The sequence below is a fragment of the Rhineura floridana genome, chromosome 10 (assembly GCF_030035675.1).
Source record: "Rhineura floridana isolate rRhiFlo1 chromosome 10, rRhiFlo1.hap2, whole genome shotgun sequence".
Lineage (NCBI taxonomy): Eukaryota > Metazoa > Chordata > Lepidosauria > Squamata > Rhineuridae > Rhineura > Rhineura floridana.
The window spans coordinates 52,507,254-52,524,319 of NC_084489.1; the positions used below are offsets into that span (position 1 = coordinate 52,507,254).

Sequence of the window (17,066 nt, forward strand, 5' to 3'; positions counted from 1 at the left end):
GCTCATTCCCTTTCAGTCACTTTCCTTCTCCTCCTGTTCCTCTGCACCCCAGTCCACAAAGTGCTATTCCTCTGTCAACCAAACTATTCTGCTAAGGGAAATGAGATTTTTGGCCTCTCTACATGTGAAAATACCTGGCTGAATCTTGCCAGATGTATTGAGAAGCCAAGAGGAGCTCTCTTTGGGGTTTTTTTTGCCTACAAGCGATTATGGTGGAGCAGTCAACATAGTGCCCCCCAGATGTTGCTGAACTACAACTTCCATCGTCATTGGCCACTGTCCATGCTGGTTGAGGCTGATGGGAATTGGAGTCCAACAACATCTGGAGGATACTATGTTGGCTACCCCTGGATTAAGGGGTTCTGCCTATCTTAAATCAACTGGAAAAAGAAATTTACATGGCTACCTGGCAGAATCTACAGCAACTCCTGCCCCTTCTGATCCATCTCTCTACTAGGGAGCTGGTTCAAATGGCTCACTGCTCCCACTTCTTGCTGCTCTGCGCCATGATCCCTCCAACATTCAAACAGCCAGAAGGATCTGAGGGAGTCACTAATAAGGGCTAGGAACACAGAAAGGAACAAATAATAGTCTTGAGAAGGTTAAGATCTGAAGCCAGGACAGCCCGGGTCCAGTTCACTAAACTGGCTGAAGCAATAGTTAGTCAAATTATAAGCTTATTACTTAATAAACTTATTACTTAATTACTTACTTAATTACATGCACATGTATACTGATAGATACTCCATTAAAGAATCATGCAGGAAAACAGTATTATATTATATACTGTCATTTAATAAACATGCTCATATGAATTGGCCCTTATTGACCCAATTAAGGCCAAAGATGTCTGCATCAGAGCCCCAACTGAATGCACAAACTAGGTTATTGGAGACTTCTGCCCTTCCAGCATCTCTTTCTCAGGCATGGGGGGAGGGCATGTGTGAAAACCTGTTTTATTTAGGAGCCACATAAAGACCCCCTATTTCCCAGCATGCCATAAACAGTACTCTAAGGCAGCTTACACTGCAAATATAAACCGCTCATAGAGAATTTTCTAAAATGCAAGATGTTTAATTAAATATTGAAATGTATTCCATTTCTGATTATGCAGTCAGAAACCACCATAAAAGAGCCATCATGTTCTGAATCATTGCCTAAACGATTAGCCACTGAAGCAAAAGAACTTCAATATCCTTGCTAATTATATACTTCTTACTACTGGTTCACTAGAAGTAGGCATGTACTTTAGTACTAGCAATACTGTATTAAGAGACATACAGCATGATTAGAGAGAACAGAAAGTACAATAAACTGTGTGAAGTCACACAGCAGGAATGAACAGATTATAGACAAAGTCTTTCAGCTAATTCTCTTATGTCAGCCCCACTGAAATTGAAGGGGTGCTGTGCAAAGAGTGCTTCCTGGGGGTCTGTGCCATTTAACATCGGTAGTCTAAAAACCAAGGTAACATCTCAGTGTAGAATACTCTGCTCAGGAAGTCACTTTATTATTTATTTTGAGGCTGGTACCAGGGCATGCGCATGGCCTGAGAGCACATGAACCAGCCACCTTGTTGAAGAAAAGCAGATCTAGGCCTGGTCAGAGCTTGGATGAGAGACACTAGAAACTCATATATATGCCGCCTTGAGTTCCATGAGGAAAGATGAGATGCACATGTACAAAATAAATACACCACACACACACAATAAAATCTCTCTCACAACGCACACACGCAAACACGCACACACATCAGAAGCAGTTAAAAACAAATCACGAAATTCATCAGAATGTATTCACTAATAGGCAAAAAACATTGCAAATTAAGAATGTACCTATCTGTGTAGCCCACAGATATTTCTATCAAACTTTAAAAAGCAGGGAAATTGGGCAGCTATAGTGAATGTACCAGGGGAACAGGAGACCTGATCTCCTCTCAGAGATACTGGACTGCCCTACAAATTTGTCAAAAAGCAAACACAATATGGTTTGGTCTTTCACAGTCCAATCCACTTCCTGTGGAGCTTGGAAGAATTTGGTAACATGTGCCTCTGAGTATATGGTGAGTGGTGGCAATACCTGCCATCTCCAAAGATGGAGAATTATATTTTTGTATGTTTGTTGGTGTTCTTACTTTGCTTCTTTCCTGTGTTACTAACGTTTCTACAGAGAATCTAAATCAGAAAATTGTATTTCCCTCATTATTCATCCTAGAAATCTGTGTCAAATTTATTTTTATTAATTACAATGCCCTTTTATTGGTCAATGTCATATGATGGTGAAGTCAGCCTTTTGTATTTCAAATTGTTGGTTATGTTCTAGTTCTATTTTGAGTGCATTAACAGTTCAATCTGAAACTTCAGTTTGATGTAAAATCAGACTAATTACAGTATGTTGCTACTTCATCAATGACTCTAGCTGTTGGAAAAAAGAAGATGCATGTTTTCAGCCTGCTATGTTTAAACCACTTCATTTAAGGCAAGGTGGGCATGGTCAAAAACATACAGCACACCTAGAATTCTGCTAGAATATATTTCACCTCCCACTGTTTTATCTTGTGCAAATTGAGACACTCCTGAGGTCTACTGGAGACTATCCTGCAGAAGTCAGTGCCATTATTCCACAATTATGTTTGGAGTATTTTTAGTGTAAATTTTGCAAGGTGTTGCTGTACTTCACATATTCCCAGAAATAGAAACAAAAGAAAATGATTTCCTATAAGAAACTTCACTAAAATTGCAAAGTACATCAGACATATTTAAAGTGACCATCTAAACTATATCAACTGTCTTAATAATGTTGCTTCCTCCCTGCTAAAACAAGATCAGCACAGCACATGTCTTCTTTCTATTATTTGGGCTGATTGCAGGTGTTGCCACCACTCACCATACGCTCAGAGGCACATGTTACCAAATTCTTCCAAGCTACACAGCAAGTGGATTGGACTGTGAAAGATCAACCCAAATTGTGTTTGCATTTTGACAAATTTGTAGGGCAGTACACTATCTCAGAGAGGAGGTCAGGTCTCCTGCTCCCCTGGTGCATTCACTATAGCTGCCCAATTTCCCTGCTTTTTAAAGTTTGATAGAAATATCTGTGGGCTATAGGTACATTCTTAAACCGCAAGATTTTTTGCCTATTAGTGAATTTCCCTGCTTTTTAATCTGGGAGGTAAGAAATGGGATCCTGTGCAAGCTTGCTGAGAATGGATTGATCATTTGCATACTTATTGAGTTCAGTGGGATTTACTCCCCTGCAATCATGCTTAGGATAGGTGAAACTGACCACAGGGGATGGGGAGGGGAGGAGGCAGGAGAGGAGGGGGATCGGAGCAGGAAGGAAGGGAAGGAGGACAGGTTTGATTATTTGCATTTTTATTGAGTTCAGTGCAATTTACTCCCGTGCAATCATGCTTAGGATAGGTAAAACTGACCAGGGGGGAGGGAGGGACGGCTGGAGTGGGCAGGGAAGGAGGAAGTAGGAAGAGGGGAGGGGAGGAGGAAGGGAGAGGAGAGGGGAAGGAAGGTCTGATCATTTGCATGCTTATTGAGTTCAATGGGATTTACTCCTATGTAATCATGGTTTGGATAGGTAAAACTGACCATGGGGGAGGAGGAGAGAGAAGGAGAAAGGGAGGGAAGAGGGGAGCAGAAGGAGGGGGAAGGAGATCAGAAGGGGAGGGGCAAAGAAAGGGGAAGGGGAGGGCAGGTTTGATCATTTGCATGCTTATTGAGTTCAATGGTATTTACTCCTGTGCAATCATGCTTAAGATAGGTGAAACTGACCATGGGGAGGAGGAGGGGGAGGGGAAGGAGGAGATTGGAGGGGGAGGGAGAGGGGAGGGAAGAGACAAGAGGGGAGGGAGGAGAAGGGAAGGGGAGGTTTGATCAGTTGCATACTTTTTGAGTTCAATGGGATTTATTTCTGAGCATTCATGTTTGAAAATGGAAATGGACTGCCTTCAAGTCAATCCCAACCTATGGCAACCCTATGAATAGCGTTTTCATGGTAAACGATATTCAGAGGTGGTTTTACCATTGCCTTTCTCTGAGGTTGAGAGGCAGTGACTGGCTCAAGGTCACCCAGTGAGCTTCATGGCTGTGTGGGGATTCGAACCCTGGTCTCCCAGGTCATAGTCCAACACTGACCCGGGGGAGGGGCAGGGAGGGGAGGAGGAGGGGAGGAGATTGGGTGGGTGGGCACTGGGCAGATGGGAAGCCCCTTTCCTTTCCAAAAGGAAAACATTGTGAACAGTATCATTGCTTTTCAGCGTTTCCCCCACCTTTGTATTCTACAGCAGGCACAGGTACCCTCCCACCCAAATTTAAACCAAAGGTGTCCCTGGCCATATCCACACCAGGCCTTTATTTCACTTTGGACAGTCATGGCTTCCCCCAAAGAATCTTGAGTATTTAGTGAAAGGTGCTCAGAGTTGCTAGGAGATGCCCTGTTCCACTCACATAGCTTCAATCAGAGTGGCTGACTGTTAAACCACTGGAGCTCTGTCAGTGGAATAGGAGTCTTCTCTCAGCATCCTTCACAAATTACACTTCCCAAGATTCTTTGGGGGAAGCCATGACTGTCTCACATGAAATCAAAGTCTGGTGTGGGTGTGGCCCCCTGATTAGACAAGCCTTGCTAAAGCAGAGCCAGCATGGCTTCTGCAAGGGAAAGTCCTGTCTCAGTAACCTACTAGAATTCTTTGAGAGTGTCAACAAGCATATAGATATAGGTGATCCAGTGGACATAGTGTACTTAGACTTTCAACAAGCGTTTGACAAGGTACCTCACCAAAGACTTCTGAGGAAGCTTAGCAGTCATGGAATAAGAGGAGAGGTCCTCTTGTGGATAAGGAATTGGTTAAGAAGCAGAAAGCAGAGAGTAGGAATAAACAGACAGTTCTCCCAATGGAGGGCTGTAGAAAGGGGAGTCCCTCAAGGATCGGTATTGGGACCTGTACTTTTCAACTTGTTCATTAATGACCTAGAATTAGGAGTGAGCAGTGAAGTGGCCAAGTTTGCTGACGACACTAAATTGTTCAGGGTTGTTAAAACAAAAAGGGATTGCGAAGAGCTCCAAAAAGACCTCTCCAAACTGAGTGAATGGGTGGGAAAATGGCAAATGCAATTCAGTATAAACAAGTGTACAATTATGCATATTGGAGCAAAAAATCTGAATTTCACATATACGCTCATGGGATCTGAACTGGCGGTGACCGACCAGGAGAGAGACCTCGGGGTTGTAGTGGACAGCACGATGAAAACGTCGACCCAGTGTGCGGCAGCTGTGAAAAAGGCAAATTCCATGCTAGCGATAATTAGGAAAGGTATTGAAAATAAAACAGCCGATATCATAATGCCATTGTATAAATCTATGGTGCGGCTGCATTTGGAATACTGTGTACAGTTCTGGTCGCCTCATCTCAGAAAGGATATTATAGAGTTGGAAAAGGTTCAGAAGAGGGCAACCGGAATGATCAAGGGGATGGAGCGACTCCCTTACGAGGAAAGGTTGCAGCATTTGGGGCTTTTTAGTTTAGAGAAAAGGCGGGTCAGAGGAGACATGATAGAAGTGTATAAAATTATGCATGGCATTGAGAAAGTGGATAGAGAAAAGTTCTTCTCCCTCTCTCATAATACTAGAACTCGTGGACATTCAAAGAAGCTGAACGTTGGAAGATTCAGGACAGACAACAGGAAGTACTTCTTTACTCAGCGCATAGTTAAACTATGGAATTTGCTCCCACAAGATGCAGTAATGGCCACCAGCTTGGATGGCTTTAAAAGAAGATTAGACAAATTCATGGAGGACAGGGCTATCAATGGCTACTGGCCGTGATGGCTGTGCTCTGCCACCCTAGTCAGAGGCAGCATGCTTCTGAAAACCAGTTGCCGGAAGCCTCAGGAGGGGAGAGTGTTCTTGCACTCGGGTCCTGCTTGCGGGCTTCCCCCGGGCACCTGGTTGGCCACTGTGAGAACGGGATGCTGGACTAGATGGGCCACTGGCCTGATCCAGCAAGCTCTTCTTATGTTCTTATGTTTTAAGCCCAGCAGCTGGGAGTCTGGCTTTTAGAACACTGACAGTTGGTTCTTACTGAGCATGCCTGACATTATCATTGAGTTCAAGCCAAAATTTCTTAAATTAATTAAAAATCAGCCAGGCATTTTTTAAACTTTTAAACTGCAGAAGATGAAGGTCAGAGTATGGGTCAAGGTCAATAACAGGATTACAGGTACTCTGTGAACATGGATGATTTTTAACCTGTGGGTCGTGTCGTCGTCCGGATCATCTTCATCACGACCTTACGTCACCGACACAGCCATTGTTGCTGTTATTGCCCCCTGCTGGCCTTTGCTGTCTGTTTTGCTGGCTGGCTTTGGATACATATACCATCTCGCACTGGCATTATTGGGGTTTTATCATCACGACAGCTATCTGCATGGCACTGATACCATCTGTTATTAGTAGAGCCATAAAATTAAATAGTGTGCTGGGTGATTGATGTATGATTGTGTAGTAATACATTAGGTTGATTGTATGAGTGAAAAATTTTGATTCACATTTAAATACTGGAATGTATGGATGTGGAGAATTTTGGGATTTGAATTTTTAGTGCTGCATTCTTAATAGAGCAGCGAGCAGTCTCCAGGGGTTTGGGGTGGATTTTGTTTTCTGTTATTAGTAGGGTAGGCCTGTCCTCCAGGCAACAGGGATAGGGGCATGTGTAAACCAAGGGGGGAGGTGTCAGAGAAGGATGGGGACCAAGTCATACCAAGGTTGGGCGGCAGGCACTGGATTGATGCTAGGGGCAGACCACGTCAGGTTAGAGGAACAAGGGATAGATGCATAATATCCATCCTCTGTTCCGGGTCTGCCCAAACCCAGAAGTCAACTGGGAGACGCAGGATTCCTACCGACCTTCGACTGCTGCTGTGTAATGCCAGGTCTGTAACGCAAAAAACATCTATCATCCATGATATGATTCTGGATGAGTGTGCAGATCTGGTGTGTATTACGGAAACCTGGTTGGACGAGGCCTCAGCACCCATTCTTGGGGCCATGTGTCCACCAGGTTTCCATTATGCGCAGCAACTGAGGGTCGGAAGGCGGGGAGGGGGTGTGGCAGTCATCTACCGGGAGTCTCTGGTCTTCACCAGGCCTCTGCTCCCAAGGACCAAGTTTGTTGACTGCATGTACTGGAGGTTGGGCCCGAAGGGCAGTTTAGGGATCCTGCTTGTGTACCGCCTGCCCCGCTGCACGGCAGACTCCCTGACCGAGGTGCTTGAGGTGGTCTCGGATGTACGAACGCTGTCCCCAGAATTGTTAGTATTGGGAGACTTCAATGTGCATGCCGAGACCACTCTCATTGGAGCCCCTCGGGATTTCCTAGAAACCATGGCTTCTTGGGAACTGTGACTTAGTAATATTGAGCCCACACATGTAGCCGGTCATGCTCTCGACCTTGTATTTGTCCTGGGAGTGGAGGGGAGTGGTCTGAAGTTGGGGGCTATTTCTTCGACCCCCATGTCATGACCACTATCTGGTGAACTTTGTTCTCTCAATGCCACACACCCTCCGCAGGGGCAAAGGACCTATTAAAATGGTCCGCCCCAGGCGCCTGATGGATCCTGATGGATTCCTGACTGCCCTTGGGGAATGGGAACCTGCTGAAGGTCGCCTGGTCGAAACACTGGTGACGGAATGGAATGAGGGAATCACCAGTGCATTAGACCAGGTGGCTCCGAAACGTCCTCTCCCCCTGAATAGAACTCAGACAGCACCGTGGTACACACCCCGGTTGCGTAGTCTGAGACAGGAGGTGAGACGACTAGAACGCCGGTGGCGGAAATCCCGTTCTGAAGATGTCCGAACACAGGTTAGAGCAGCAATAGCTGCCTACCAGGTGGCAATAAAGGCAACAAAGAAGGATTTCTTTGCTGCCTCTATTGCATCCGCACAGAGCTGTCCCAGGAAGCTGTTCCAGGTGGTCCAAAGCCTGGTCGGTCCAGTTGCTCAGGAACCCCTGGAACATTCTAAGGCTTCCTGTGACAAATTGGCAAAGCACTTTGCGGATAAAGTCGAACATCTAAAGAACTCGATTCCGTACGCCGTGGATGCGGTAGATGATCCTGAGTTGGCCAGCTGCAATCCGGTTTCATGGGATCTGTTTCGGCCTCTTCCTTCTGAGGATGTGGACAAGGTACTTTCAACTGTAAAGCCTACCACCTGTCTGACTGATCCTGGCCCATCATGGTTCCTTGTGAACTGTAAAGAAAGATTGGGCGAAGGGATTAGGGCGGTGGTAAATGCATCCTTGAAGGAGGGTGTAATGCCACCGGCCCTCAAGGAGGCAATTGTAAGACCTATCTTGAAAAAGTCCTCCTTGGATCCCCAAGTTTTGAACAACTTTTGCCCCATTTCGAATTTACCATTCTTGGGCAAGATCATTGAGAGAGTGGTGGCAAATCAGCTGTCAGCACACTTGGAGGAAACGGATTATTTGGATCCATACCAATCGGGTTTCAGGACTGGACATGGTACTGAAACAGCCTTGGTCGCTTTGGTTGATGATATGAGGAGGGCTATGGATAGGGGAGAATTCACCTTCCTTGTCCTCCTGGATCTCTCAGCGGCTTTTGATACCGTTGACCACGGTATCCTGTTAGATCGCCTGGGAGGGTTGGGAATAGGAGGCACTGTTTTACAGTGGTTCCGTTCCTTTCTCTCTGACAGGCATCAACAGGTAGCATTGGGGGATGAGATTTCAGACACTTGGCCTCTCACTTGTGGAGTGCCACAGGGTTCTATTCTCTCTCCCATGCTATTTAACATCTATTTAAAACCGCTGGGTGGTATCATCAGGAGATTTGGGCTGCGGTGTCACCAATATGCTGATGACACGCAGCTCTATCTCTCGTTTAAATCTTCACCGGAGTTGGCTGTAGAGACCTTGTCCAAGTGCCTGGAATCCGTGAGTGGATGGATGGGAAGAAACAGGCTGAAGTTCAATCCTGATAAAACTGAGGTACTGCTTGCGGGTGACAGGGGAAAGTTGGGTATTGTTGACCTGGAACTCAATGGGGTAAGATTGCCCCTGAAGGATCAGGTCCGCAGCCTCGGGGTTATTCTTGACTCCAAGCTGTCCATGGAGGCTCAGATTTCGGCAGTGAGCCGGGCAGCTTGGTATCAGTTACACCTGATATGGAGGCTGCAACCCTACCTCCCTGCTCATCAGCTCCCACTGGTAGTGCATGCACTGGTCACCTCTCGACTGGACTACTGCAATGCGCTCTACGTGGGGCTACCCTTGAAAACGACCCGGAAACTACAGCTGGTACAAAATGCGGCGGCCCGTTTACTTACAAATAGCCGCCGCCGTGATCACATTACGCCGGTGTTAGTTCATCTACACTGGCTTCCAGTTGCTTTCCGGGCCCAATTCAAGGTGTTGGTGTTAACCTTTAAAGCCCTATACGGTCTCGGCCCAGTTTACCTGAAGGAGCACCTCCAGTACCACCAACTTAGCCGCCTGACTAGATCAGCCACGCAGGGCCTTCTCTCAGTACCACCAACGAAAACAGCTAGGTTGGTGGGAACTAGGGAGAGGGCATTTTCAGTGGCGGCCCCCACTCTCTGGAACTCCCTCCCGTTAAATCTTCGACATGCCCCCTCCCTGGATGCATTCCGCCGAGCATTAAAAACCTGGCTCTTTGGACAGGCCTTCGGGATCCCCGGGGTGGGCTAAGCTTTTATCACTATTACTGAACACCCGTTGTTTACATACTGTTTTATGCTGTAATTTAATCCTTTATTGTCGACTGTATTGTATTGCTATGTATTTTAAATCGTATTTTAAATTGTATTTTACTGGAATTTAATTGTGTACGTTGCCTAGAGTGGCCTTGGCCAGATAGGCGACACAAAAATTAAATTATTATTATTTTATTATTATTATTTTAATGAATTGCAACAGATTATGAGAACTCTGACAGAAAAAAGTCCAAAAGGGAACCGGGGTTTTTCTCTCTCTCTTTAAACTGAACTGTCGATTCTTTCTGTTTTGTTTATCGCCATCAAAATTGAGAGGGTTGTTAAGCGAGCATTTCTGAGTTCAGGACTATAAGTTTTGTAAGGTTTTGTTTTGAAATGAGCTTGTGGGAAGCATCAGAATGGCATGGGGGTATTTTCAATTTAACATTGCGGAATGTGAAAAATCCATGTTGGCTATAGTATACAGCCACTCTGATGGTTGTATAACAATACTTAGCCAATCATGCCTGTCAAAATAGATAGGGAGAATGGTTGCCAATTAATCTTCATTACCTCCAGCTGCCAATTATAGTGGTAAGTGTGGCACTTCCACTGACACAATGAGTCTATGCACTGTGGGAGCTTGCAAGTGGAGAAGCACTGAAGCAATCAGACGGCAGCAGCAAATGCTTTTACTGATGTGGCTCTATGCATCTATTATGAAGTCAATAGCACCTCCCCTGTACTTACAGCAAATATGGAGACAAAAGGCATCATATTCTAGATAGTTTGCATAAATTTATCCTAAGGTCCTAGATTCCCTACAGTGCTATGAAAACAGGCATCCAAAGAGAACATATGGATCCATCAGGATGAATTCTGTCACCCAGATATTGTGGAGAAGGAGATTCTCCCTTCCCATGAGAGAACACTGGGAAGAAATACTGTTAATGAGGATAAACATAGTGCTTTTTGAGGAACTCAGGGTGCTTCACCTACACCATCTCCATAATCTTTACTAGCCTATGTTATTTTATCTGCCTCTTACAGAGGGTGAGGGTGTATGATATGGGCTTGCTTAAGGTGACTGTGTAAGTCTGAGGCTTAGCGGAGATTTGAATCAGAGATCTACTGCAGCTTTCTTCTTTACTTTTCATTTGAACTGGTGTATATTTATTTATAAAAATATTTGTATATCACTATCCACAAAGAAATCAAAGTGGCTTATAATCATACATATTAAAAAAAAACATGTAAAAATTAAGAATCAGAGATCATCACGTATTAGGCTACCCAGGTATTTGCGGAAGCCAGGGGGTTGGAACATGTGATACCAATTTCGCAGCAATTGCACTGACCATCAATGAATTGCAGCCTCAATTCAAAGCGCTAGTGTTAACCTTTAAATCCCTGTGGGGACCAGTTATCTGAAGGACTGTCTTTACCCCTTATGTTCCTGCTCAAATGTCACAATCAGCTTTAGAGGCCATCCTGTATGCTCACCAATAGGACAATCAGTTTGGTAGCATGGGAGATAGGTCTTCTAAGTGATGGCTCTCCAGTTATGGCACTCCCTTGCAAATGAATTATGAATAACCCCCACACTACATGCCTACAAAGTGCCCTTAAAAACCCATCTGTTTTGCATTGCCTTTTCTTAGTATGGCTGCTTTATGAAACTGCTTTAAAATGGCTTATGGCAATTTTTATGGAATGCCTTTGCACATATTTTTCAAGCTGCTGTTTTATATATTTTTTAATTGTTTGGTATTTTCCATGTATTTTCTATATTCTTTTGTGTAAGCCACTTTGTGAATACTATGCCCTAAACAACAGCCTAAAATATTTTAAATAATAATTCTGTCTACTCCTTTCTAAAGGCTGCCTTAGCTGGTAACCATCACCACATCTTATGTATTCTGTAAAAAATGCTTCCCTTTGTCCTAAATCCCTGCCAAACAATTCAATTTCAGGCCCCAGTTCTAAGTGCTGGTTGGGGATTAGAAGGTAACTTCTAATCTTCACTCTCTCCCTGCCAATAATTTGTTTTAAAAAACCTTCTCATGCTCATCCTCCCATAGTTATCTTTCATTTAAACTAAAAAGTACCAACTCCATTTTACAATGCAATTCTATGCATGCTTGCTCAGACTTAAGTCTCAATGGGACTACTCCCAAGTAAATTGTTATAAGGTAAATTATTATTTTCTCCTATCTTCTCCTGCCATACAATGTCCTTGTTGACCAGAGCTGCACATGGCATGCATAATGTGGGCACACCATTGATTGAAATAGCAACTTTATTATACTTGCTCTTTCATTTTTAATCCTTCTTTCCTTTTTATTGCTTCACTGGCAACCATCAATTCCTTCATTTCAAATTCTGCATACAGAAGTATTTAAGGCACTTTCAAATGTCTATGTTTACATTAGAGCTACTATGAGCATAAAAATATTACCAAGGGAAAACAGTTACCACCCCAAAGGTGCACTAAAATCGAGATGCATTCACAGAAGGCTTTTACTATTTACAAACATTTCAGTGTGGCAGCTGAATAGAAAAACAATCTTAAATTTCAAGCTTCAGACCATTATAAAGCTGTAGACCCTCCTGAACAGAGATAATCTTGCCTCAATTATTCATGCTTTCACAGCATCTAGGATAGACTACTGCAATGTACTGCACATGCGGCTGCCTTTGAAGACAATTTAGAAACTTCACCTGACCTTGAAAACAGCAGCCAGGTTATTAACCAGGGTTTTACTAAAGAAAACACATTTTTCACCAGTGTAAAAAGACCTTCACTGACATCCAGTCAGGTCTGGCTTAAGGTATTTTGCTGCCTTAGGCAAAGGACAAGATGGTGCTCTCCCCGTTTAATCTAGCAAAAAAAGCAACTGCACTGGCAGCTGAACCTTACTTCAACACTTGTGACAGGATGTTTTCTACTGTATCTGAGGGCAGCAGACTATTTTAGGATGTGAAGAGCATTCTAGGTGGCACACACAGCTCTGTCCTCAACACCTCACCATTACTTGTCATCCTTCGGTATCTGCTGCTTGATGAGGCACTTCTCTCACTGCTTATTGGTAGGGCTGGCCCTGCATCCAGTTTCTTCCCATCATTTAAATTACTATTGCTGTCATCATTAAATTATGTGGAGGCCTCCGTGAGGCAAGACCGTGTGGAATTGGTATCTCGTTTGTGGGTAGCAGCTCGAATTTTACACGCAGGAAAATGGAGATCAGGTACTATACCACCTATCAAAGAATGGTATGATAAAATATGGGTTTATGCTCTAATTGCAAAATTAATGTAATTTATTAGATCTAGAGAACAAACTCAAAGACAGGACAATTTTTGGTCAAGATGGGAATATTTTTACAGAATGAAGGAGATCTGGATTATTTCCCAATTTATGGGTTCACAATGTTTTGCCAAAAGAAGGGAAAAACCACACACATACAAAAAAGTTGGGAGAGGTAACTGCATACATATAGAATGTTTGTATGAATTAAGCTGGAATTGTCTCTTGTCTTTTTCCCTGCTTGTCTTTTCTTTCTTTTTGGAAGGCTTGCACTTGGTACTTTGTTGCATAAATTATTTTTAAAAAAATATGAAAAAACACAATTTTAAAATATAATGGAAGAGCTGGTTTTGACCTACAAAGTTCAAACGGCTTTGGACCCGCGTACTTAAAGAATCGCCTGTTCCTATGTGAGCCTGCTCATTCTCTGAGAAATCTTTTAAAGTCTGTTCCATTTTCTAAGATTAGACAGATGCTGACCGGAAGCACAGCAGTCTCTCTGGTGCCATCCCAAATGGTGCTGACATTTAGACACTAAGTTAACCTGGTTTGATACTCCTGGCTTTACTCTTGACCTTTTGAGACCTTTTGTGAACCCTCTGGGGCAGAGATGGATGCTGATGAAATTGTTGTAAACTGCTCTGAACCCATGAGATAGTGTGGGTTCTAAACATAGTTAATGAATATATGAATGTTTTAAAGAACAAATGAATGATTTGTTTGATGTTCCTGGTATGTTCTTTAAATATATGATTTTGCCAAGAGTATTGATGGGTCTTCATTTTTATTCTTTGTCAGCTGCCTTAAAGTGTTTTTTTAAAGCATAAAGGTGCATATAAATATTTTAAATAAAGAAAAAAGAAAAAAGTTTAAAGGGTAGACAACAGAGGTTTTCATCCCGTTAACTCCAAAATATCCAGAGTTTTCTGAGCTCCATTATGACATGCAAAATTATATCAAAAATGCAAAAGAAACTGTCATGCTTCCCTCAGATGAGTCCTCAGAGGACGATGAGGAGCACAGCAGACCCAGGAGAGGGAACAAGCAGACACACCCCAGAAGCACCTCTAGACCTCCAGTCCACTGGAAGATGTTCAGGATACAGCTGGGGCCCCTCAGTCAGACTCAGGGAGTGAACAGGAGGCCCCTCCACTCCATGCAGAGTGAAGACGCCTGCGAGTAGCAGAGCAACACAGGTGTTCTGGCCATTTAAGGTTACAAGCTCCCAGGAGTCGGAGGGCTGATTGCTAGCACCTGAACCAAGGAGGGGAGCTTAAAAGGCTGTTGAGTTGCTTGGGGCTCTTGCTGGAAACGTCGACTTTTCATGACTCCTTGTAGCCAGCCCAGCTTCTGACCCCGTGTCTTTGACCCTGCCCTGTCTCATTAGATCTCCAGTACCTTGACTTTGGGCTTCTCCAGGACTCATTTGTTCTTCACTCTCTCGGCTCTTCCCCACCCAGTATTTATACTGACTGTAGCTGCGGACCTCTTTGCTTCACGCCTAACAGATTTACAGCCTGGTTGCTGGTCATTATTTGCTAGTTACGTTACTGAAGCCACAAGCTATTTCACTAACTCAGCAGAGACTGACAGGAATATTTTAAATAAATAATACATACATTTTAAATGTGCAATTTTGTTTTTGCTGTATTTGTGGTTTTTTATAATATTGTAAACCACTGAGAGGCTTCTTCTGAAGCAAAAAGCAGTATACAAATTTAAACAACAACAACAATCTAGCCATTAGGATAAATGAAAGAAACTCATACAGAAGGCTATACTAGAAATATGTAACGGCCAGTAGTAGCCAGCCTGGAAGGGCAGAGCTGTGAAGTTGCCCTCCTGACACCAGTATCACTGCAGCTTACCTGGGCAGGGTGGCAATGGGTTGGGGCTTTGTGGACACACTCCTGCTGCTGTGTTCACACAGCTATAGCCTTGCTGCCACCCTGCCCCATCCAGATAAGCGGCAACAACATTGGTGTCAGGAGGGTGGCTCTGCCCCACCAGCCACTACCAGATAACATACAATATCAGCTTACATCCAGATGAGGATGTGAGGACTTTTGAGCAAAGTTACATGTTTTTGGAGATGAATATGTTCACAAAAAAATCCAGACAGGCTTTCAAACACTACCTAATTCTGACACTAACATACTGTATGTAGCCAGTTTTACTTCCAAAGTTCAGCATTTTTTCTGTTCCTACTAGCAACAGCTTAAAAGCTCACAAACCTCGGTGCCTGATGGAAATGAGAACAGTTAGAAACTAGTGATCCTCATATAAATTACTTTTGACAATGTCAAATAAGAACCAACAGAATTAATATCCACCACTTAGATGGCACCAATCTGAATGTGACTCAGGGCCTAACTTACATTACATCAAATGCATTATATGCAGTGTTGTCTCCAAATGTTGTTTTTCTTTATTCAATACTAAGTGGGGGGGGTTAATGGGAACACAGCATTCAGGGAGGGGAAATTGAATCCTGCCCTCCCAGCTGAGATTCTGATTAAAATTGGCCACCACATGGGGCTATGAGATTTGGGGGGAGTGTTCCCCCCTCCCCAAAAAATAATCTGATAGGCACACTGAGGGGCTGAGTTCCATCAGGATCATTGTTGCAAAGGGAAAGGATCAAGCCATCCATCCTTGTGTGCTGTGGTCCTGATGAGGTTCTCGACATAACATTAAATTAAAGAGATAAAATGTGTACACTGCACATTTAATATGCTGTGTAGTTAGGCTTTCAATGGCACAACAAAAGATCTCTGGAAAATGCTGTGGAGTTTCTCTGTGGTTTTCCCTCCCCTTAGGTCGGGGGGGGGACAGGATTGTATCTCTCCCACACCCTGTGGGACAAATTTGACAGGTGGGTGGGGCTTGGCCAAGACAGCCCCACAGGTCAAACAGGGAGGCCTCATTAAGCCCATGGGCCAGAGGTTCCCCACTGCTTTAAGACTTTTCAGTTTCTCCATGGATGTAAGTCAGCTGGCTGGGGTTGATGGAAGTTGCAGTCCAAAACATCTCGGACCAGCAGATTGACAACGCCTGATACAAGTGATCCACTGTAAGCAAGGCGTTTCTTTATCATATATGTGCTTTCAGTTTATTTACTTATGCTTGAGTAGTTGCATCATCAGACAATATCATAGGCACACCAGATTTTAAATGTTCTTTGTAAGGATATCTCCAAGTTACCTGACTTTTCCTTTGGTGTTTCTGAGAACTGTCGCAGCAAAATTTTGTGTGACACCGACCAGACTGATCCCATCTACTTCTACGATTTGGTCATTTACTTGGATCCTTTCAGGGAAAAATGAAAATGGACAAAAACTAAGGAATTAATATGCAGAAAAATGTAACAAGTCAGGAGCGATTTTTTTTAAAAAAAATGCTGTTTGGAAGCTACAAATACATAATTCAACAACATAGATATGACATCTTGCACTATCAATTCCTACTGACCATCATATGAGAGCTGAGATGCTAGAGTTGGCCCTACATTGTTTTAGGAGCAGAAATTACTCTTTGAAGATACATAATTTTGGAGCCAGTTCTCCATTTTTGCTGAGGGAAATGAGCAAACAGAATAAATTACCATTATTCAACATCAGGCACAGTGGCAAGATTATACACGTGGGTGTATAAACCTTGACACACACACTCCAAATGGTAACCACATTTTGTGTTATGCATGTAAGGGATGTTGTGTTGCTAATGTCAGGAACCAAAAACATACAAAATAGAGACACAGGACAGTGCATGGCACTGAAGCTCCAGCCATATTCACGGTAAATCTTGCTCAGCTTCCCTCTGTGTTGTTGGGAACTGCCTGTGGCCAGGATTCAACGAACAGCACAACTAGTTCTATGCACCCAAGCAATGCTCCATGCCACATGGCAAACCACTTTTCAAATGGGAATTTTTGGGCATGCCCAGTGAAAAAAACCCCACTGGGCATGTCTAAAAGACTTCCCTTAGCTCTTCAGTTTTCACTATAGTT

General features: G+C 43.6%; 1 protein-coding gene across 4 annotated transcripts in view; it reads right to left on the reverse strand.

The window, feature by feature from the left end:
- The window catches only part of PPP1R9A (protein phosphatase 1 regulatory subunit 9A), a 244,006-nt gene that overhangs the window by 94,079 nt on the left and 132,861 nt on the right, over nucleotides 1-17,066 (reverse strand). For all 4 annotated transcript variants that reach the window (XM_061586772.1, XM_061586771.1, XM_061586773.1 and 1 more), the window contains exon 4: nucleotides 16,262-16,366. In XM_061586772.1, the coding sequence (XP_061442756.1) occupies nucleotides 16,262-16,366 (105 nt within the window). The remainder of the gene's footprint in view (nucleotides 1-16,261; nucleotides 16,367-17,066) is intronic.